At 43.4% G+C, this 23,848-nt stretch overlaps 2 protein-coding genes across 4 annotated transcripts in view; one reads left to right on the forward strand and one right to left on the reverse strand.

Annotated features, from left to right (window-relative positions):
• LOC115151050 (SRSF protein kinase 1) overlaps positions 1-8,121 on the forward strand; it is a 53,863-nt gene extending 45,742 nt beyond the window's left edge. For both annotated transcript variants that reach the window (XM_029694984.1, XM_029694985.1), the window contains 7 exons: positions 175-394; positions 744-1,118; positions 1,571-1,671; positions 2,083-2,190; positions 3,118-3,187; positions 3,382-3,474; positions 5,157-8,121. In XM_029694984.1, the coding sequence (XP_029550844.1) occupies positions 175-394; positions 744-1,118; positions 1,571-1,671; positions 2,083-2,190; positions 3,118-3,187; positions 3,382-3,474; positions 5,157-5,341 (1,152 nt within the window). In that variant the 3' untranslated portion in view covers positions 5,342-8,121. The remainder of the gene's footprint in view (positions 1-174; positions 395-743; positions 1,119-1,570; positions 1,672-2,082; positions 2,191-3,117; positions 3,188-3,381; positions 3,475-5,156) is intronic.
• Positions 8,122-8,229: 108 nt separating this feature from the next.
• lhfpl5a (LHFPL tetraspan subfamily member 5a) lies at positions 8,230-21,959 on the reverse strand. 2 transcript variants are annotated; one of them, XM_029694987.1, is made up of 4 exons: positions 21,643-21,959; positions 20,598-20,871; positions 18,528-18,758; positions 8,230-8,368 (listed from the first exon to the last, which is right to left on the reverse strand). In XM_029694987.1, exons 1-4 carry the CDS (start codon positions 21,769-21,771, stop codon positions 8,358-8,360), a joined length of 645 nt encoding a protein of 214 aa, XP_029550847.1. In that variant the 5' UTR covers positions 21,772-21,959; the 3' UTR covers positions 8,230-8,357. The 2 variants fall into 2 exon arrangements, with proteins under 2 accessions (XP_029550847.1, XP_029550846.1); XM_029694986.1 differs by having other exon boundaries at positions 18,528-18,776.
• Between the last annotated feature and the right edge of the window lie 1,889 nt (positions 21,960-23,848).

Here is a 23,848-nt window from a genome sequence, read left to right on the forward strand (position 1 = left end):
TTTTTTTTTTAATGTGGTTGCTGCTACCAGGTATTGCATGGGGAGTGGGTGGCTCTCTGTTCACACTTATCAATGGAAAAGCAGTTTTACAAATGGTATAGTAGTCTAAGCCTTGAACTCTCTTCCCTTCTTCACTCCTCTCTTTATCCCCCCTCTCCCTACCCCTCCCCTCAGACTGCGAAGATGTCAAAGAACAAGAAGAAGAAGATGAAGAAGAAACAGCGGAAGCAGGCAGAGATGTTAGAGAAGAGGATTCAGGAGATGGAGGGAGCGCCGGAGGGAGCGCCGGAGGGAGGCGAGGAGGAGGGCGAGGAGGAGACTGAAGGGGCCACCACAGACGCCCCCCCGCCCACCTCCGTCACGCTGCAGGACATCGCTAATGGTGTCACAGCAGGTAAACAAACACCGTGGTTTTACAGAACACATTTAATCCAGATTAAAATGATCTTGTGTTAAATTACGGACCACCATTTAGATTTTGTTCCTTTTCACCTTTTTAAAAGAAACGGAAAGGCAAAACACGTGTTTGGGGAGATCAATTGGAGGCGCAGAATCGCTAATCTTGATTACATAATGGCATGCAAGGTGATTTGTAGATCAGTGATTCTGGCATCCCGGCTGCCATGTAGTGGATTTAAAACAATATTTGGACCAAATGTCATTGGACCAGGGTTGCTGATCAGAAGTGTGTTGACATATGGTTATGTGACTGACTGTCCTATCACTTAACCTCTGTCCCCTAGACCCAGCTCCAGATAAAACGGAGGAGGAGAGCAGGATGGAGGTGAACTGCAATGGCCACGCCCTCTCGGAGAGCCATGAGGTACAGAGGACCAACGAAGAAGAAGAAGAAGAAGAGGAGGACCGACAGAACTCCAACAAACTTGACGCCGTAGCCCCTGACAACGCCAGTACCCAGGGACGGGACTCGCCGGCCGAGGGAGTTTACCCAGAATGCAGCGGCAGAGGGCCCGGCGACCCCGGAACACACGATAAAGAAGGGAGAGGAAAGGAGGGCGAGACGGAAGAGTGTAAACGACCAGAGGAGGATGAGGAGGAGATGGAGACGGATGTGGTGCCTGGAAGAGGGGATGAAGAGGAGGAGGGCGAAAGGAACGGTTAGTGGAGGGGGAGAGGTGGCACTTTGCTGCGCACTTCATCAGGAGGGGAAACCTTATCGAATATTTGGATAGAATAAAGATCACGGAGATCAGACATGTCTCTTTGAAATGTAGATTCAAGTATCATTTCAGCTCTATTCCTCACATTTCTAGTTGCAATGTTCTGAACAGTTCACCTCACTGAAGACACTCGCGTTGATGGCGTAAGTGTTATTTCTAAATAGCTGAAATGTCTCTCTCTCTCTACTGTTTCTGAGGGCTCCTTATAATATCACCAACTCAGTACTTCTCTTTCAATCTTTTCCGTCTTCTTTGTCTTCCAGTTGACTCGGCAGAACTGACTTTTTCCGGATGGTGCGGCATCACACAGCGCTCACATTTATAGATAAATATTGTTTTGTTCCTCTTCTTTTTCTCTCTCCACTTTCCACCCTCTTCTCTCTGTTTAGATAAAATAGCAGCAGGTAGTCTGTTGGTCAACCCTCTGGAACCTCTCAATGCAGACAAGATCCAGATCAAAATAGCTGACCTGGGGAATGCCTGCTGGGTGGTGAGTATAGTACAGCCATTTTTGAATTTTTGAAAATCTTATTTGGGCCCAAATCATCCTTCCTTGCTCGCTAGCTTGATCGTTAATCAGGACCGGATGATGTGGAAGACCCACTTCTCATCCCGTCGACTCGAAATGACCAGATTATTAAATAAGTATGACCAGATATGCGACAGACAGCAAGGGTTTTACTACAGTCTGTTAGATATTGCTGCACTGTCGGGAACTAGAAGCACAAGCATTTCGCTACACTCGCAATAACCTCTGCTAACCATGTCTATGTGACCAATAAAATGTGATTTGATTTGACTTAAAGGCTTACACCAATACGAGTCATGTCAGATCAGTGATGCCTTCTCTTTCATCTTTCTCCCTCTTTATTTCTCTCTCCATCCCTCCTCTCCTCCTCAGCACAAGCACTTTACAGATGACATCCAAACTCGTCAGTACCGTTCTCTGGAGGTGCTGATGGGAGCCGGTTACGGGACGCCTGCTGATATCTGGAGCACTGCCGCAATGGTGGGTAGAGATAGGATAGAGTACACTCTCTCTCACACACACACACACCCCGACACACACTCCTCACGCTTGTCAGATCAACCCAAAACATGGCCTCGCCGGTCTGCCTCCGTGTTCCTGTCAGTAGGAACACGCAAGGAACGTCTCTGCACTTACCAACTACCACAGGTCAGGTCTGGCTGTATGTTGACTTGGTCACGTAAAGAAAAATGTGGGTTACGTCTCACACGTACAACCACGTTTAATAAATAGTTTAGTTTCCCAAGGAGGTCCCCAAGAATGTGAAACACCTTAGTCAATGTATAACTAGCCTCAGGAAAATCTTGACTAGCCCAGCAGACAATGCTCTGATATGTATTTGTATTAAGCTGCGGGGCTTACTAGTCATCAGTCTATCCCCTGTCTGGTACAACTCTGCATTTGAACCTTTTCACACGTACAAACAAACGGGTGTGATCATTCTACAGTGGTCCCTGGAGCGTACGCTCACACCGGCCGGGTTAGAATGCTTATTTGGAAGGTCCAGTTTCGTTTGATGCAACAGTCAGCGTTTGAGCTGGCCAAGCTGGAGTTTTTTTCCCAAATTGAGATGATTTTCAGCGTGAAGGAAAGGCAGCCAACAAGTGCTCAGCATATGTGGGAACTCCTTCAAGACTGTTGGAAAAAAATTACCTCATGCCAAGAGTGTGCAAAATTGTCATCAAGGTAAAGGGTGGCTACTTTCAAGAATCTCAAATATAAAATATATTTTGATTTAACACTTTTTTTTGTTGGTTACTACATGATTCCATATGTGTTATTTCATAGTTTTGATGTCTTCACTATTATTCTACAATGTAGAAAATAGTTAAAATAAAGAAAACCCCTTGAATGATTAGTTGTGTCCAAACGTTTGTCTGGTACTGTATATGTGACTGTCCCTTCTAGGCTTTTGAGCTGGCTACGGGAGACTACCTGTTTGAGCCTCACTCTGGGGAAGACTACTCTAGAGATGAAGGTATGTTCCCCTCCCTGTAAGGCACAATATTGTGCCTTTTTTTTTATAGTATCTCATATTTTAGACCTCAAGACACACTCACTCACACCCTGTTGTGTAGATCCTGCTGCTGTGTCTGTGAGGATTCTGCAGACCTTCATCACAAATGAGATTGGCACCGTCTAATTTGTTTGTCGTCCTCCTCTCTTGCGTAGACCACATAGCGTTGATCATTGAGTTGTTGGGTAAAGTTCCTAAGAAGCTGATCCTGGCCGGAAAATACTCCAAGGAGTTCTTCACCAAGAAAGGTAAACAAAACACCACACTAGAGTGGTATACTACAAACCAGGATCAATAAGTTAGCCAGCAAACTTTTTTTTATTTTTAGAAGGGTATGCTTGAAATGGGAATGGTCAAATGAACTCCACAAACAAAAACATATCAGAGTTTAGCTTTGTTAATAAATGACAAAATCAACAGTTATTTCTGGTTGTTTATCAAAGTTAGCTGGCTAACGCATTGATTCTGCTTTGTAGTGTATCCCTCTGCCGTGTGTGTTTTCGTAGCTGTCATAGCAGGTTTAACCTTTTCACGCGTACCAACAAACGGCTGTGATCTTTCTACAGTGGTCCCTGGAGCGTACGCTCAAACCCGGTGTGATTACAAAGCTCATTGAGAACGTCCAGTTGCTATTGACGCAACAGTCAGCATTGTAAGCTAGCCGCGCTGTTTTCTCACCAACATTTTGCACAAACAAAGTCCTTGCGAAATGATGTCCCGGATGTGAAGTTTTATTTTTGGATGCAATGTTCAGACATTCACAGAAGTAGAGATGTCATAACACAGTCATCCAAATCGGAAAATGTAGGCTACATTAGTCCTAGCGCTAACTGAAGTAATACATATTTAGATAACTCTCGGCTGTCAGAAAACACTATGAATTAGCTAATAGCAATTACTATTTATATGTCATCACGGGTGAGCTGATCATTGATCTACATATTTGAGTAAAACACTTTCTAGAAATCGAATGTAATCCGATTTCCACAATGTTTTGTTTTTTTCAACCAAAGAGACAAGATGAGTTTGGTCCGTTTGCAGTAGGCATGTTGAAGGGGGGTGTGTTGTCAACGACCATTCACTTCCGGAATTTTACCTTTCACCTCATAACATCTTTGGTCTGACAGGTGTTAACGTGACACCCAGAATGCATTGTATAATGTCAACAAACATGGCGCCACACATAGCTGGCAAATAGTTTAGCATTAGCTCATTAAAATCGGTACAACCTTCCAAAATGTATTTTACACACATCATAGGTGTCCATTACAATATATGCTATAATCGGAATGCATTATTTTTCACCAGTACTTGAAAACGCAAGTAAAACTGTAAATACATTGTTTCATACATACATGCTACACTAGAAACGCCAACACGCTATACAGAAAAAAAGGCAATTACTTTGATGGGAACGCACACATATCCAAAGTCTGAACGTGCCAATTGGTGCAAGACTGCGCAAATGTCCGCGTACTGATCTGCGGAAACATTGGGGAAGTGCTTGGGCTCTCCTCGAAGAGAGAAGTTTGTCCGGCTCAGTAAAGCCTCAAACATAAATTGTCCGCAATGCTGAAATGGGCCATGTGAATTAATGAGGAGGCGGAACACACCTAAATTCAGACTGTTAGAAAATAATTTGAAATCGACAAGTTGAAACATAGCCTATAGATATTTAGCAGGCAGCTCGCGTTAACTGTCTTGTTGCGCAACAATCACATTTTGAAATAGTGAGTGCATTCTGACATTATGTGCATAAAACAACTCACGCTGGGGGCGACCGTTGGAGATATTTGTTACTCACATGTGAAAAGGTTAAAGTTGAGCCTTGTCTAAAAGTGTGGGTGATTTTTTTTTTTTTTTTCACATGTAAACTAAACTGTCTTGGGAATGTGTGTGTAGTTAACTTTCTCCCTCCCTCCCTCCTTAGGTGACCTGAGGCACATTACCAAGCTGAAGCCATGGGGTCTGTTGGAGGTGCTGGTGGAGAAGTATGAGTGGTCTAAAGAGGAGGCAGCTACCTTTGCTAGTTTCCTTTTCCCAATGTTGGACCTGGTACCAGAGAAGAGAGCTACGGCTGCAGAGTGCCTCCGACACGCATGGATCGCCCCCTAGAGGAGCCACAGCACTACTACAGCCAACAAGCAGCTCATACAGTACACACATGCATACATACATGTACATATACACACACAAACATACATATGTACTCACAAGCATTCACACACACACACACATATATAAATACACACTAAGAGGAAGCCGTTGCCAGCACCATGCCTGCGTTGCCTCCCTAGTGGCTCAACACACGCACAAACCACACTAGACTGGCTACTGAAGCCCTACTGGTGGCCTTCATAGAAAACACTGGTTCCAGAGAAATAAACACAAGGAAGCCCGATCCAGCAGCACTATATCTATTTATGTCGCTCTCTTTTACTTTGTTTCTTTTTGGTACTGACTGGATATGACTTGAGTATCTGATCTCTTTTTCTTTATTTACTCATGTTTTTCTCTGTGCCAATGATGACACCTCTAACAAGTTTCATTCAGAGTTTCTCTTTTGTTTTTGTTTCTTTGTTTGGCAGATGTGCATGTTAAGATCAAACCTCACAGACCTCCAGTGGACAATTTCAAGACCAATCCAATCATATCTACAAAACACCCACTGTACCACTATACTAGCACATCCGAATGGTTGTTATTTTATATACAGTATTGATAGAGGTTAGTTTGAGTCTTTTCCTTCAATAACAAAGCATATTTACAATGTGTGTAGGATTGTGGGGAAGAGTAGCTACCTAGAAAGTAATGAAAAGATTCTAAGGATTCTCCACGGAAGTATTCCTGAATTGACGGAATGCAATGGAACTTGTTCTGTGTCTATTCTATGACATTAACCTCTGTCCTATCCTTCCTTGTCTCATTCCTAGCGGTAGTTTTGGAATGGCACCTACCACAGTGTGGAGATAGTACCATCATACTCTGTCCCGCGTTTCATTTACTACCTTCTGTTACCTGCATTGATCCACAGACCATGACTAGACCAATGCTACTGAATAACCATGTTTCAAACTAGCCAGCAGATTCCGACCTTACCGTTACGCTTGTTTACACTAAGCTGCACTGGGGTCGGAATGCAATCACGGTTAGATTTAGACACCGCGGAGCCGGCGCGCCGTTTAAAACGTTCCTCAATGCAGCGATGGGATGTGCCGCTGTACTCCAAATTGTACTTCAATTCAAACTGCCCTTTTCCTTCCTCATCTGAGCTAGCAGTAGGCACAGCAGCCATTATGGAATGGCGCATCGCATTGAAAAACAAAGAGGCTGATTGGCTGACACTGCCATTCCAAAATGGTGGCGGTGGCTACTGCTCGCTAGCATGAGGATGAAAGGGCATTTTTCTAGTAAAACTAGCAGTATTTCAATCTTCTTGATGTATCAGTTTGGATATAGGTAAACTTTTCAGTACAGTGTTACATCCAAGGATGTGTATATAAAACCTGGATTGCTGATGCTATGTATTGGCCAATAAGTGGCTTTGAAGCAACCGGTCGACCATATTGGCACTCCCTAGAAGAGGCAGTCCTTCATAGGAATTAATGGATTTCCACAGTATTTCAATTAAATTAAAGGACAAAATGACCTGTATTTAAATATTTTTGTAGTGGGGACAGTAACAATTTAAAAGTATGCATTACGGTGTCTAACAGAATAAACTTGGTAAAAACAGACGTCAATGTAGACATTAATAAAGGCATTTTTATAGCTTCCAAAATATTTTTTACAATGGTGAGGGAGTGCCAAGATAACGACGCGGTGGCTTCAAAACAGTGCCCCCTGTAAGTCATCTAGTGTGTGTGTGTGTGTATATATAAATCATTGGGCACATCCCATCCCTGCATTGAGAAGTTTTCCAGCCCATATCTCGCTGCGGCTCTGTTGTGTCTTAATCTAACCATGATTGTGTTCCGAGCCCGGTGCAGCTCAGTGTAAACAAGCGTAACAGGGTCAGAATCTGCTGGCTAGTTTCATACCTCTCCTGTGGTGTTTAAGGTTCTAGATAAGGTTTGCCTCTGAGAAAATAATGCTTATTTTTTTGCTAGATGGTGTGATACAAGATCGTGAGAATTTTCCCGTTTCAGAAAAATGATCAGAATCAGAATAATTCTGTATTTGATTCCAGAACAGATTTAGAAAAAAAGGGCGTTGGAACAGGGTGCCATTTTAGGCGCACACCATATCTGAACCCCTATCTTGTACATATCTGTACCAAAGAGTTGGCCTTGTCTCTCTGAACTTCTGTTTGGAGCTTCTGTTTGAACTGTGTATATTATGAAGAAGGGGAAGCTCTGCCTGTGTCCCAAATGGCACCCTATTATGTATTTAGTGCCCTATTTATGACTAGAGCCCATTTAGGCTCTGGTCAAAAGTAATGCACTATATAGGGAATAGGGTGCCTTTTGGAATACACACTCTGCTAAGGTGCAAATGTTTGAATGAGTCATGAGATCGATTGATGCCTTGAGACGCATTTGCTAGTTTTTTTGCTGCGTTTTTAAAGCTTATTTTCATACTGACGTTGCCCCCCTTGCAGGGTACGACTGTTTTAGATGCATCAAAGAGAGAGAAATGTATAATCGTGGATTGTAATAAAGAATGATGACGCTGTTATAATGCTTTGAAAGGGTGCCCTCCCCGATCCCATTGGTTGTTCTTTTTCTACAAGTCCCTCTCCTCCCTCCTTCGTTCTCAATGCGCTCTTTCCCTGACCTCTCCTTGCCTTTCTTCCTCATCTGCCTCCCCCTCTCCTGACCTCCCTCTCTGCATTTGATTGTCCACTGCTAAACTAAGTATTTTCTGTAGTTGAATAAACATTTAGATTTTGAAAATGGCTGACTTGTACTTGTTGGGAGGCTGTGCAGTATATTCTATATTCCAGTAAAGCAAGGTCAGGGTATATTCATATGGAACATTTATTATCACTTATTATCAGCGTTCATGTATTATTGTAACGTGATGCACTAAAGTGGAGTTGATATTGCCTTATTTCCACAACACCACCACCTCACAGGTCCTTCTGTCATGTTGTATGTGGTACGTCTGTCTTCTGTGGTTGATAACGAGCTCAGGCTTCCTCTGAAACAGAAAGAGAAAGAGGTAAGACTCTTGTTGTACTATTGGAGCATTATTTTCCGACAGATGGCGCCACTCCTACTTATCCAAACTAAATGGATACCCTTCAACCGATCGCTGCCCGCACCCGCCCACCCGACTAGCATCACTACTCTGGCTGGTTCTGACTTAGAATATGTGGACAACTACAAATACCTAGGTGTCTGGTTAAACTGCAAACTCTCCTTCCAGACTCACATTAAGCATCTCCAATCCAAAATTATCTAGAATCGGCTTCCTATTTCGCAACAAAGCCTTCACTCATGCCGCCAAACATACCCTCGTAAAACTGACTATCCTACCGATCCTTGACTTTGGCGATGTCATTTACAAAATAGCCTCCAACACTCTACTCAGCAAACTGGATGCAGTCTATCACAGTGCCATCTGTTTTGTCACCAAAGCCCCATATAATACCCTCCACTGCGACCTATATGTTCTCGTTGGCTGGCCCTCGCTTCATTTGTTGTCAATCCCACTGGCTCCAAATCATCTATAAGTCTTTGCTAGGTAAAGCCCCGCCTTATCTCAGCTCACAGTTCACCATAGCAACACCCACCCGTAGCACGCGCTCCAGCAGGTATATTTCACTGGTCATCCCCAAAGCCAACTCCTCTGGCTGCCTTTCCTTCCAGTTCTCTGCTGCCAATGACTGGAACGAATTGCAAAAATCCCTGAAGCTGGAGACTCGTTATCTCCCTCACTAGCTTTAAGCATCAGCTGTCAGAGCAGCTTACCGATCGCTGCAGCTGTACACAGCCCATCTGTAAATAGCACACCCAACTACCTCATCCCCATGTTATTTATTTTTTTGCTCCTTTGCACACCAGTATCTCTACTTGCACATTCATCTTCTACACATCACTCCAGTGTTTAATAGCTAAATTGTAATTATTTCGCCACTATTGCATATTTATTGCCTTACCTCTCTAATCTTACTATATTTGCACACACTACATAGATTTTTATATTGTGTTACTGATTGTATGTTTATCCCATGTGTAACTCTGTTGTTTGTGTCACACTGCTTTGCTTTATCTTGGCCAGGTCACAGTTGTAAAAGAGAACTTGTTCTCAACTGGCCTACCTGGTTAAATAAAGGTGAAATAAAAATCCCTCAACTGACAGACGGTGCAGGCGGAATCTTCACACTATCTGATGTAAGACAATGGCCTTTTCTCATTTGGATAAAAGTCTGTCCTCCGCCCTCTCTCCTCCCATGACCCGGATACCAATAAGTGGTTGAGGAGTGTGTTGAGTCGTTAGCAGGCAAATGGAAAATGGTCCTACCCTCTAGCCTCCTTTTGGCAAGGAAGCACTAGTGATTCCTATCTGAGTCCGCGGAACAGTTCTGAAATCTGCCATACCCCCATTGAATCAGCTATTGTTTTCTTGAAGGAGAAAAGCATGCAAACATTTAAATGATATGCTACTTATGCTTATCTATAAAATGTTGTGCTGAGCGATTAACCATCATTTGTTTTTAAACTGCTAATTGAGGACTTTGGATTATTCATTTCATTTGGGTTTATTCTGGGAGCACATTGCACAGTTTCTTTAACACATGCTAAGTTAGGTTACTATGGGGCAGACATGGAGAGGGAGAGAAGAGACTGAAGAATCGAGAGGTATAGAGGGCAGTTGCTACGCAAGGTAACGTACACAGACAGTGCATTCGGAAAGTATTCAGACCGCTTGACTTTTTCCAGATGTATTTTTACATTACAGCCTTTTTCAACAATGGATTAAGTATTTTCCCCCCCTCAATCTACACACAAACCCCATAATGATCTTGGCAGAAGGGCCTTGGTCAGGAAGGTGACCAAGAACCCAATGGTCACTCTGACAGCTCCAGAGTAACTCTCTGAAAATAGGAGAACGTTCCAGATGGACAACCATCTCTGCAGCACTCCACCAATAAGGACTTTTATGGTAGAGTGGCAAGACGGAAGCCACTCAGTAAAATGCACATGACAGCCCGCTTGGAGTTTGCCAAATGGCACCTACATGACTGACCATGATGAAACGAAGATTGAACTTTTAGGCCTGAATGCCAAGCGTCACATCTGGAGGAAACCTGGCTCCATCCCTACGGTGAAGCATGGTGGTGGCAGCATGGTGTGGGGACAGCTGTGCAGAGACGCTCCCCATCCAACCTGACAGAGCTTGAGAGGATCTGCAGAGAAGAATGGGAGAAACTCCCCAAATACAGGTGTGCCAAGCTTGTAGCGTCATTCCCAAGAAGACTCGAGGCTGTAATTGCTGCCAATGGTGCTTCAACAGCATACTGAGTAAAGGGTCTGAATACTTATGTAAATGTGATATTTTATTTTGTATAAATTTGCTAACATTTCTAAAAACCTGTTTTTGCTCTGTCATTATGGGGTATTGTGTGTAGATTGAGGGGAAAAAACAATTTAATCAATTTTAGAATAAGGCTGTAACGTAAAATGTGGAAGAAGTCAAGGGGTCTGAATACTTTCCGAATGCACTCTATATACAAAAGTATGTGGACACCCTTTCAAATTAGTGGATTCAGCCATTTCAGCCACATCCATTGCTGACAGGCGTATACAGCCTTGCAATCTCCATAGACAGACAAACATTGGCAGTAGAATGGCCTTACTGAAGAGCTCAGTGACTTTCAACGTGGCACTATCCTAGGATGCCACCTTTCCAAAAAGTCAGTTTGTAAAATGTCTGCCCTGCTGGAGCTGCCCCGGTCAACTGTAAGTGCTGTTATTGTGAAGTAGAAACGTCTAGGACCAACAACGGCTCAGCCGTGAAGTGGTAGGCCACACAAGCTCACAGAACGGGACCACTGAAGCGAGTATCGCGTAAAAATTGTCTTCGGTTGTGACACTCACTAACTAGTTCTAAACTGCCTCTGGAAGCAACTGTCAGCACAAGAACTGTTCGTTGGGAGCGTAATGAAATGGGATTCTGTGTTTCCAACTTTGTGGCAAAAGTTTGGGGAAGACCCTTTCCTTTTTCAGCATGACACTGCCCCATGCACAAAGCGAGATCCATACAGAAATGGTTTGTCGAGATCGGTGTGGAAGAACTTGACTGGCCTGCACAGAGCCCTGACCTCAACCCCATCAAACACCTTTGGGATGATTTGGAACGCCGACTGCGAGCCAGGCCTAATCACCCAACATCAGTGCCTGACCTCACGAATGCTCGAGGCTGAATGGAAGCAAGTCCACGCAGCAATGTTTCAACATCTAGTGGAAAGCCTTCCCAGAAGAGTGGAGGCTGGTATAGCAGCAAAGGGGGGACCAACTCCATATTAATGCCCATGATTTTGTAATGATGTGTTTGATGAGCAGGTGTCCACATACTTTTGGTCATGTAGTGTATCTCTACCAGTATGCCTTATTTACTTTGAAGAACTACTCAAATAGTTATTTAGGCAGCAGCTCTAGAGATGAGAGGATGACATGGAATGAAATAATAGTAATCAAACAAAATGTAATATGCACAACTGAAATATTTTACCTGAAGTGATAAACAGTAATGGGCAGTCACTACCATCATGGGACTTGTATTAATTGTTTTATTCTGTGTTACAGCATTCAGCCCACATAATAATGCATAGTGTATTTAAAGATGCACTATGCAGAAATCGCTCTGCCATTTCCTGGTTGCTAAAATTAAAATATTTCAGTTTGCTACAAAACCAGCAAGTATAGTGTAGAGAATCATTGTACTATCTAAACCGCTGTGAAATATATTTTCCATAACCAAAAATATTGTATTTTCAGCTGTTTGAAGTTGGTGTACAAAACCGAAAGTAAAATACACAAAAATGGAACTTAAGAACGGGAATTCTAGATATAGTGCACATAGAACAGATCTACAGCTTTTTAGACTTGCTTTCAATGAGAATGACAGATCTATAAAAGTTACATACTGCAGGTTTAATGTTTAAGAAAGAAAATAATCAAACCACAATAACCTCAAACATATTGCTCAGTACCAGGCACATGCACAGAGAGGGCTCCACCTGTGCAGAGCACATGCCCCTTTACCCTTCCAGTCTCCTTTTCGGTGGTGGCCCTAAAAATATATTTTTTATGAATGTTTTGTAGTTCTGAACCCACTGCCCCGCAAGTCATTAAATTCTCCTCTATGCTTCAGAACCATAAAGTTGTATGTCTTGATTGTTAATCAATGACTGTCACGTCCTGACCAGTATAAGGGGTTATTTGTTATTGTAGTTTGGTCAGGACGTGGCAGGGGGTATTTGTTTTACGTGGTTCGGGGTTTAATGGTATATGTATTTATGTAAGAGGGGTGTTTTGATTTATGTGTTCCGGGGTTTTTGGGTAATGTTCTTGTTTTGTATTTCTATGGTTTTCTATGTTGTGTATTTCTTTGTGTTGGCCTGGTATGGCTCTCAATCAGGAACAGCTGTACATCGTTGTTGCTGATTGAGAGTCATACTTAGGTAGCCCTGTTTCACCTGCCCCTTTGTGGGAAGTTGTTTGCATAGCTGTGTGTGTAGCCTGCAATCATGTTCGTTCGATCGTTTTGTTTAATTTTGTGTTCAATAAAAGTCACTATGAGCACTCGACCCGCTGCGCCTTGGTCCACTAGGTACGACGACCGTTACAATGACCAGTCATTGGCGTGCAAAGGCGGCCATGCATATCCAGATTAGTGACCAGAAAGAACTCGTTTCATTTCATCCAGTTTTGCCTGGCAAAAACAAAGTAGGCCTACATTTATCATCCATATTAAATACAGTTTAGCAATCTACTACCGGCTCATCTTTGCCCGAACCATAATAGGCTACCTGGCGATTTGATTGATAATTTTCATATTTCAAATTGGCCTAGTTTCAGTGGCTACTAGCTATGTCTTAAGCAGCTGTAACATCGCACTGCCTTCAATATTATGGGGTGAAGATGTAACATTCTGGCCAATTTATTACGATATTTGTGAGGAAGAACAGGGCTACCCGGCTGGCAATGACCACACTGCAGGCAGGCTGCCCTCCAAAGTGATGGTGCATTGCAGACAGAACATGCTTTCCATCCGATCTGGCAACTGCCTCTACAAGTAGGCCGTATGATTTTGCTTAATCTGGACTCCAGTGAAGTGACGTGATAAACAGTTTATTAGGTACATCCATCTAGTACCAGGTAGGACCCCCTTTGCCTCCAGAACAGCCTGAATTATTCGGGACATTCTACAAGGTATCGGAAATGTTCCACAGGGATGTTGAATCCTGGCTTAGGAAGGTCACCAAAAATCCTGAAATGTCCATCCCTAACCATAACATTTTCCGACAAGATAGAACTGCCAAAGGGGGTGGAGTTGCAATCTACTGCAGAGTTAGCCTGCAGAGTTCTGTCATACTATCCAGGTCTGTGTCCAAACAATTCGAGCTTCTACTTCTAAAAACCCACCTTTCCAGAAACAAGTCTCTCACCATTGCCGCTTGTTATAGACCCCCTTCAGCCCCCAGCTGTGCCCTGGACACCATATGTGAATTGATCGCCCCCCATCTATCTTCAGAGTTCTGTTAGGTTACCTAAACTGGGACATGCTTAACACCCCGGCCGTCCTACAATCTAAGCTAGATGCCCTCAAGCTCACAAAAATTATCAAGGAACCTACCAGGTACAACCCTAAATCCGTAACCATGGGCACCCTCATTGATATCATCCTGACCAACTTGCCCTCTAAATACACCTCTGCTGTCTTCAACCAGGATCTCAGCGATCACTGCCTCATTGTCTGCGTATGTAATGGGTCCATGGTCAAACGACCACCCCTCATCACTGTCAAACGCTCCCTAAAACATTTCAGTGAGCAGGCCTTTCTAATCGACCAGGCCTGGGTATCCTGGAAGGATGTTGATCTCATCCCGCCAGTAGAGGATGCCTGGTTGCTCCACAAAAGTGCTTTCCTCTCCATCTTAAATAAGCATGCCCCATTCAAAAAATGTAGAACTAAGAACAGATATAGCCCTTGGTTCACCCCAGACTTGACTGCCCTTGACCAGCACAAAAACTGTGGCGTTCTGCATTGGCATCGAATAGCCCCCACGACATGCAACTTTTCAGGGAAGTCAGGAACCAATATACTCAGTCAGTTAGGAAAGCTAAGGCTAGCTTTTTCAAACAGAAATTTGCATCCTGTAGCACTAATTCCAAAAGGTTTTGGGACACTAAAGTCCATGGAGAATAAGAGCACCTCCTCCGAGTTGCCCACTGCACTGAGGATAGGAAATGCTGTCACCACCGATAAATCTACAATAATCGATCATTTCAATAAGCATTTTTCCATGGCTGGCCATGCTTTCCACCTGGCTACCCCTACCCCGGCCAACATCTCAGCACCCTCTGCAGCAGAATATATAAATATATGGACGAGCAATGTCACAGCAGCATAGACTAAGATACAGTAGAATATAATACAGTATATACATATGAGATGAGTAATGCAAGATATGTAAACATTATTAAAGTGACTAGTGTGCCATTTATTAAAGTGGCCAGTGATTTGAAGTCTATGTATGTAGGCAGCAGTCTCTGTGCTAGTGATGGCTGTTTAGCAGTCTGATGGCCTTGAGATAGAAGCTGTTTTTCAGTCTCTCTGTCCCAGCTTTGATGCACCTGTACTGACCTCGCCTTCTGGATGGTAGTGGGATGAATAGGCAGTGGCTTGGGTGTTTGTTGTCCTTGATGATCTTTTTGGCCTTCGGGTGACATCGGGTGCTGTAGATGTCCTGGAGGGTAGGTAGTTTGCCCCCGGTGATGCATTGTGCAGCACCACCCTCTGGAGAGCCCTGCGGTTGTGGGCGGTGCAGTTGCCGTACCAGGTGGTGATACAGCCCGACAGGATACTCTCAATTGTGCATCTGTAAAAGTTTGTGAGGGTTTTAGGTGTCAAGCCAAATCTCTTCAGCCTCCTGAGGTTGAAGAGGCGCTGTTGCACTTTCTTCACCACAGTGTCTGTGTGGGTAGACCATTTCAGTTTGTCAGTGATGTGTACGTCGAGGAACTTGAAGCTTTCCACCTTCTCCACTGCGGTCCCGTGGAGTTGGGGGGTGCTCCCTTTGCTGTTTCCTGAAGTCCACGATCCTCTGTTTTGTTGACGTTGAGTGAGAGGTTATTTTCCTGGCACCACACTTCCAGTGCTATGGGGCAATAGTAATTTTGTTCAGTTACCTTTGCTTTCTTGGGTACAGGAACAATGGTGGCCATCTTACATTTAACATTTAAGTCATTTAGCAGACGCTCTTATCCAGAGCGACTTACAAATTGAATCTTAAAGCATGTGGGGACAGCTGACTGGGATAGGGAGATACTGAATATGCCAGCTGGTCTGCGCATGTTCTGAGGACGCGACGTGGCTGGTTTTCCTTTTGTAGTCCGGTCACACACATTTCCTAGGTGGCACACTGAATAGTGGGAATTTACCGATAACAACAGGGTTGTCAACAGTTTGAAGTTGCATGCGTTGCGACCTTTTGCCACCTAGGAAATTTGTGTGACCGGTCCTTCTCAAATAGTACACCATAGACATAATTTACACACACACAGAGAAGTCAGCTCAGACAGATCCAGCTCAGAGCCATCAGCAGCATATTTTAATTTAGAATGGAAAATGTATGTTTATTCAGCTAATGTTAATGCGTCGAATCGTAATCCAACCAATCCAAATTTTGCAAGGCTTGCTGCATCGCCAAAGAGGGAGGTAAAAATAAGCTCACTAAACTTCTAATCGGTCAAAACCATTTGATTTTGAGATGGGTGAAATCCAAGGGTGTGCTATATATTCATTGGCTATGTCATAGCTCATTTGTAAATTATAAATATTCATACATTTCTGGCGCAAACAGTTAATCTGCAAAAATGATAAGTTAATTAGTGGGTGAGAACCAAAGTGTACACACACCTTACAGTACTTAATTTACGCACACACACCTTACAGTACATAATTTACGCACACACACCCTACAGTACATCATTTACACACACACACCCTACAGTACATCATTTACACACACACACACACACACACACACACACACACACACACACACACACACACACACACACACACACACACACACACACCCTACAGTACATCATTTACACACACACACACACACACCCTACAGTACATCATTTACACACACACACCCTACAGTACATCATTTACAAACACACACACCCTACAGTACATAATTTACACACACACACACACACACCTTACAGTACATCATTTACACACACACACACACACCTTACAGTACATCATTTACACACAAACACACACGTCAGCTCTGACAGATCCAGCTCATGATATCCATCAGCACCAGATTTTAATTTAGAATGGAAAATAAATGTGTTTATGCAACAAAAATCGTACCAACTCATTTCGAACTAAAACGTATCGCTCTATATCGTATCGGAGCCAATGTATCTAAATACGTATCAAATCGTCTTGAAAGGCAAAAAATGCACATCCCTAGGAGTGGTACATGTGGTTATACACACATCCCTAGGAGTGGTACATGGTACATGTGGTTATACACACTAGTTAGTGGTATACAGTTGTTATTACATACTGGTATAAGGGGTTATTTAAGTCACAATGTCTCTTTCACAGATGAGCCCTGTATACACATCAATATTCACATCGATACACAAAAAGAAAAACACAATCATAGGTCCTCAATCAGCCTTCTGAAATTCCCTAGAAGCACAAATTCATCCATTTTTAGACAACCTTGGAGATCATTCCACAAGTAAGGTGCAAAAAAACTAAAAGCAGATATACCTAACTCGGTAGAGATGGAAGGGATCTCCAGAGTTAGCCATCCCTTAGACCAGGTCTGTTATCTCGGAAGTCTAAGTTAGCCAGAGTTAGCCATCCCTTAGACCAGGTCTGTTATCTCGGAAGTCTAAGTTAGCCAGAGTTAGCCATCCCTTAGACCAGGTCTGTTATCTCGGAAGTCTAAGTTAGCCAGAGTTAGCCATCCCTTAGACCAGGTCTGTTATCTCGGAAGTCTAAGTTAACAACGAAGTAAGGTACGGCTGAAGTTTATGCAGGAGGGCTTAAAAAAAACGAGCCTTCAAAGTGGGCCAGTCTACTTTCTGATACAGAATACAGTGATGCGTACTGAACCTGTTGCCTATAATAAAGTGTAGTGCGCTATTATAAACAGCGTCCAATGGCTTCAATACAGTGACCGCTTCACTCATATCGACAATATCGCCATAGTCTAACTGGTATGGATGTCGACTGAATAATTAGCTTTCGGCTATTTAACGAAAGGTATTAGCTATTCCTATAAAAGATCCCCAGATATTTTGAAGTAAAGTATTACAAAATGGTGACATTTTAATGTACTTATTATGTTGCGCTGAAGAAAGGAAGTGACTAAGAGTTTCATAATATTCCTTAGAGACTGAGGAGGAAAGTTGTGGTAAAGTGGGTTGGGATGTTTGAAACTTCCTAATGAGATCTTTAAAGGGCAGCGATGAACCTTAAAAGTAATTGCTGTATTACATTGTGGCTAAACACTGTGTTGGTTACGCTAGTCTTCCTCTGCGTTTCTACACGGTCCATGCAAGACCTGTAAAGTGGTGTCACAACGCCAGTTATTGAAGACCTACACAAGTTCTCTGCTCTCCCAATGAATTCCTCTCACTGACTGTCTATAGTGTTTTGAGAGGTTGCTTTGCCTAAATGTATTTGTAATAACGGTGCGTTCTGAAGCCGTCTCAGTTTCTCATTGTGCCCTCTGTGATATGATATAAACTCTCTGGGTGATCTGATTCCAGCACTAATGATTTGGACGAGGACAAGGACAACAGTCAGAGACTAAGGTTTGAGGAACATTCTTTGGAGGAACGCCTTGTTTTGGAGGAACATTCTGCTCACGCCCATTAACACCAGTGCTAGAAATGATGTTATAGACTTAATCTCTTCTCTCTCTCTTTTGTCTCTTCTGATTTCCAGTTTTTTTTTAATAGGACGTCGAGATGGAAGTGTTGAGGTAACATTTTATAATTCTATAATTCAACTTTTCCATGTACCTCCTTCCCACTCCCCTACCTCTCACCCCTTTCCTCTTCTTCCCCTCCTCCCTCCATACCTTTGTCTTTTTCTTTCCCGTCCACCTGAAAGTTGTCAGGCAGTAGTTGGTCCTGTCTGTTTCCCAGGGAGAAGGCTAGGAAGGAGAGGATGAGGGAGTCCATGATGCTGATGATAGCCAGGATGTAGGCCCAGCGCACCGTGCAGTTACCCAGGGTGTACTTATCTGTTCTCTGTCCACACATCCTCTTCACCTCCTCGCTGTCCCATCCGTCAGGGTAGATCATACAGCCTATCACCATGCAAGTGGCTAGGAAAGGGGGGGGGGGAGAGAGAAAGTGATGGACCAGTTAAAAAGCGAATTGTAGTACAGGTGACTCTGGAGGGTGCAGGAGCAAGACAGATGGACAGACCAACAATCAGTTAGGTAGATGAACAGACAGACCGATGGACAAGACCAAGACCCACGCAGCAATGAAAGCTACGGCAGTAGTTGCTTGGCAACTCCAGTCTGATGAGTTAGATAAACTTCATCCATAATTCACCCCTAAGCTCAGCCATCTCACCTCACCTCGGCACGCTAAGCTACATGTGATGGGATCACATTACCTGTCCTGAAACATTACACACTCACTTTCTAACCTGGCACATACAAACTCACTTTCTATTCTCTGAGCGTTTACTCGCTCCCTTTTAAATGCAGACTCCGCTACCTAAGTTACATTTGGCAACCGTTTGCCTTGCTCTCTTAAAACTCGCTCATGGTCCTGGAGAGTTTATGAGTATGTTTTGTTCTAGCCCAGCATTAACTTATTTAATTAGTTGAATCAATGTGCCAGTGTTGGGCTAGAACAAAAACCTGCACCACATAGCTTTCCAGGACCAAAGTTGGTGACCACTCTGGATTTCCTCTTCCCTCTAGGTAGCTGTCCTTGGTGCTGAAATATTCAGTTGAACTAATTTTGTTCATTTCCCGGGAGGTGTTCACTCTGATGTTGCAGCCTGCTTTTCAGAAGCAGATCAAAGACAGAGTGAAGTTATTTTCACCACAAGCACAAATAGACTGACTGCGTTGCCATGGGGAAAAGCCTCAGTGTTGCATTACTCACATGCACAGGTGTGGGATTGGTGGAGGAGGAAGAAGAAAATGAAGAGAAGGACTAGTAAGTGGAACAATACCACTAATCACTCTCAATACTTAGCCTACAAAAAAGTAACAGCACCGAACACACACTATCCTAATCATACACAGTAACAAATTGCTGGAAATGTACAGAATTTTTTTAATCGACTGTATTTCTATATTACAGTACTGTAAAGAGCAAAACATTAAGGGGGATCAATGGCATTCTTCTACACTGATGTAAAATTACAGCAATTGCTGTATTTTTACAATACAATATTACAGTAAAGTACTGTATAAGCTGTTTTGCTGTATATTTACAGCGGTATACTGTGTATAATGGTGTGTTGTGGGGAAATGTTGTGGACGGCGAAATAATCTCTGGCTCCTTAACATTGAGGCGTGCCTTGTGAGAGGCTATATTTGTTGCAACCATTAATGAAAATGCTGTACCCCACAGAATACAGTACTATACCGTATTTTATTTTTCTAAAAATCTTTTCCCATAAATATACACTAATCCCATGTAATTACAGTAAAATATTACAATTACAGTAGCAAGAGCGTCTGCTAAATTACAAAAATGTAAAAATGCAAAGCACACTGCTGGGTATTATAATGATCTCCGCCCTCAAACGTCTTCAATTGTAGGCTAGTGAAATACAGAATAGGTATTGAAATACCTAGATCAAATACATGTAACAAACACTGCCCATCGTTGGCACGAGATGCCTGCACTGTAAATCAAACTGTTTATTAACCCCTGTGCTTCCAGTAATGCCCTATACATTCTAGAAATACAGCATGTTGCTATAGTCAGGTGTTCCAGTAATATGCTATACATTTGTGTTTCAGTAAAGGTCCTATAAATCTACAGTAATTTACTGGCTTTTGTGCTACCAGTAATTTATTGTAAATGTACAGTAACCTACTGACTACTGTGCTGCCAGTAATTTACTGTACAAATGAAAGGAAAAGTTTTAGTGTATAGCTTCTTCTTCTACTCACAGGAGGCCAGCTGCATCCATGCGCATATCTTGTAGACGCTGCCGGCATTACAGAAGAAGAAGAGGCTGAAGCAAACAATGCTGCCCACCACCAGCAGCATGGAGATACCAACGAAGAACATGGCTGTCTTGAAGGCCCCGGACGGGATGGAGCCGAAGTCCAGCGCGCTCCCTTTGCAGATGAGCTCGCCGGTGAGCGCGTTCCCGATACAGTAGTGGAACAGGCCAAAGTAGCCCGCCTGCGGGGTGTTGACGCTGTCACCGATCCAGTAGGGCTGGACAAGAGGGACATCAAGAACAAGAAATATGCACACAAGGGTTTTGGTTACTTACAGCATCATCTGGGGCTGTGTACAAATTTTTTTTTAAAAGAACACCAGAGGATGACACAGGAAAATGTTAAAAACACTTATGGTGGCCTCCCGAGCGGTGCAGTGGTCTAAGGCACTGCATCGCAGTGCTAGAGGCATCACTACAGATCTGGGTTCGAGACCGGGCTGTGTCGCAGCCCGCCGTTACCGGGAGACCAATGAGGCGGCGCACAATTGGACCAGCGTCGTCCGGGTTAGAGTAGAGTTTGGCCTGGCCGGGATGTTATTGTCCCATCGAGCTCTAGCGACTCCTGTGGCGGACCGGCCGCATGCACGCTGACAAGGTCGCCAGTTGGACGGTGTTTCCTCCGACACATTGGTGCTTCTGGCTTCTGGGTTAAGCGAGCGGTGTGTCAAAAAGCAGTGCGGCTTGTCAGGGTCGTGTTTCAGAGGACGCATGGCTCACACCCGAGTCTGTACGAGAGTTGCAGCGATGGGACAAGACTGTAACTACCAATTTGGATATCACGAAAACCTAACCTTAACCTTTATTCTAAACCTACCCCTAATCTTAGCAAGCAGTTGCTTAACAGATTTTGCTGATAGCATAATCATCTGTATGTGTCTATCCAAATAAAGTGTGACCACACTTCTTTCCAATGTGGTCCTCGGGATATAACACACAGCAATGTTAATCTACAAATAGTTTATGAAAAGAAATAACTGTCTACTGACCTGTATGAACACCACCATCACCAAGATGGCGAAGCAGATGGTAAAGATGGTCCACAGGACACCCACGGCGCGCGCGTTACGCACGTAGTTGGTGTGGTAGATCTTAGCTGCTTCCTGCGCGGGGAGCATGGCGACGGTTGGAGAAACTATTTCTAGATGATTGCTTTTTTGATGGTTTCCAAGTCAAGAGAGGGAAAAAAAAGGAGAAAAAAATGTTTAGTTCCTTCTTTCTACACTCGCTCACTTAGACATCCGTAGGTATAGAGGTATGTATCCACTCTGCCTTGTCTGTCCTGATGAACACTGCTGCTCGGAAATTCAAAACCATGGACAGCTCCCGGTGCTGAAGGCGTCACTTACTGACATACAGTATCTCTCTCTCTCACACACACACACACACACACTGAATGTATCAACCAACACGGACCCCACACGGAACAGATAGATGAGTGGACAGTTGTGCTGGGCACCCAGTCAGAATACCACCTGTTGAAGTAGTTGGTTCATAAATGAGGCATGCAGTGCAAGGTAGGCCTAGTGGGTGACTCCCCGTGTTTCTCAGGATTCCAATGAATGATTAATTGATGGTGGGAAACAGATCCTTGGAAGAACGAGGAAAGTTCTAGACTATTTTAATTCATTGATGGAGGGATAAACGGGCTCTTACATGGATAGTGAGAGTAATTTGGTGAGGAAGAAGCTGAGCCTTTTGTTGTCTACAGAGAAAAGGCAACGTAGGCTATAGGCTACGCAGCCCTACTCAGGCATCTGAAAACAGTGGTGTCTCAGCAGAGTTTTCAACACTTGGTCAGTGTGTTTTATAGCCTCTAGGAAGGCCTACCCACTGGGCACAAAATGGTCAATGTATTGTGATGTGGAAAATACATTTGATTTTCAAAAATGTCAACCACAGGATTATGTCACCATGATAACCAAATTTCAACATAGACAAACCTTGTATAAAATATGTTGAGTTTTGAACATTTAAAACAAAGTCAGATCTTCAACGTTATATCCACTATCGACATTTGAAGGACAGATATCTTCTGCTTAGTTCCATCTGTGCCACTGACTTAGTCTGGCTTTAATTCCAGTTTGTCAATAAATTCATAATTTATAGTATGCAAGCAGAAGATAAATCTCCTTCAAATGTTGATATTTGGTTGCGTTCAATATTACTTTTGCAATACAGTCAATAGCCTTAAGTTAAGGCTATTTTACAAACGAATGTATTCTAACAGGGTAATGGCTCCTGAGGAGTCTTTTCATGATAATGACACCGGAGGAGATCCTAACTAATCTCCTAACCAATTATGCTATTTTGTGTTTTTTTCGCGTCATTTGTCAATTATTTTGTACATCATGTTTCTGCCATCATCTGTAATGACAGAAAAGAGCTTCTAGATATCAGCACAGCAATTTACTCACCTCGTACTGGACAAAGATTTTTTCTTTAACGAGTCGTACGTTAAGGATTTACACATTTAACACGGTTGCACATGTTAAATGTGCAAACTGAAGGGAAAAAAACTCTTGCCCGACCTTTACTCCACACACAGAGACGCGTACAAAGCTCTCCCTCACCCTCCATTTGGCAAATCTGACCATAATTCTATCCTCCTCATTCCTGCTTGCAAGCAAAAACTAAAGCAGGAAGCACCAGTGACTCGGTCAATAAAGAAGTGGTCAGATAACGCAGATGTTAAGCTACAGAACTGCTAGCACAGACTGGAATATGTTCCAGTATTCTTCCGATGGCACTGGCTTCATCAATAAGTGCATTGATGACGTCTTCCCACAGTGACTGTACGTACATACCCCAACCAGAAGCCATGGATTACAGGCAACATCCGCACTGAGCTAAAGGGCAGAGCTGCCGCTTTCAAGGAGCGGGACTCTAACCCGGAAGCTTATAAGAAATCCCGCTATACCCTCAGATGAACCATCAAACATGCAAAGCATCAATACAGGACTAAGATTGAATTGTACTACACCGGCTCCGATGCTCGTCAGATGTGGCAGGGCTTGCAAACTATTACAGACTATAAAGGGAAGCACAGCCACGAGCTGCCCAGTGACACGAGCCTAGCAGATGAGCTAAATTACTTCTATGCTCACTTCGAGGCAAGCAACTTTGAAGCATGCATGAGAGCATCAGCTGTCCTGGACGACTGTGTGATCATGCTCTCCGTAGCCGATGTAAGAC

The sequence above is a fragment of the Salmo trutta genome, chromosome 16, assembly GCF_901001165.1.
Source record: "Salmo trutta chromosome 16, fSalTru1.1, whole genome shotgun sequence".
Classification (NCBI taxonomy): Eukaryota; Metazoa; Chordata; class Actinopteri; order Salmoniformes; family Salmonidae; genus Salmo; species Salmo trutta.

Coding starts and splice junctions, on each gene's coding strand:
- lhfpl5a (XM_029694986.1), bottom strand. CDS start 21,771: ATGCTCCCCGCGCAGGAAGCAGCTAAGATCTACCACACCAACTACGTG. Junction 20,872..21,642: donor TGATGGTGGTGTTCATACAG/GTCAGTAGACAG, acceptor CCTCTTGTCCAG/CCCTACTGGATCGGTGACAG. Junction 18,777..20,597: donor ATGGATGCAGCTGGCCTCCT/GTGAGTAGAAGA, acceptor CCCCTTTCCTAG/CCACTTGCATGGTGATAGGC.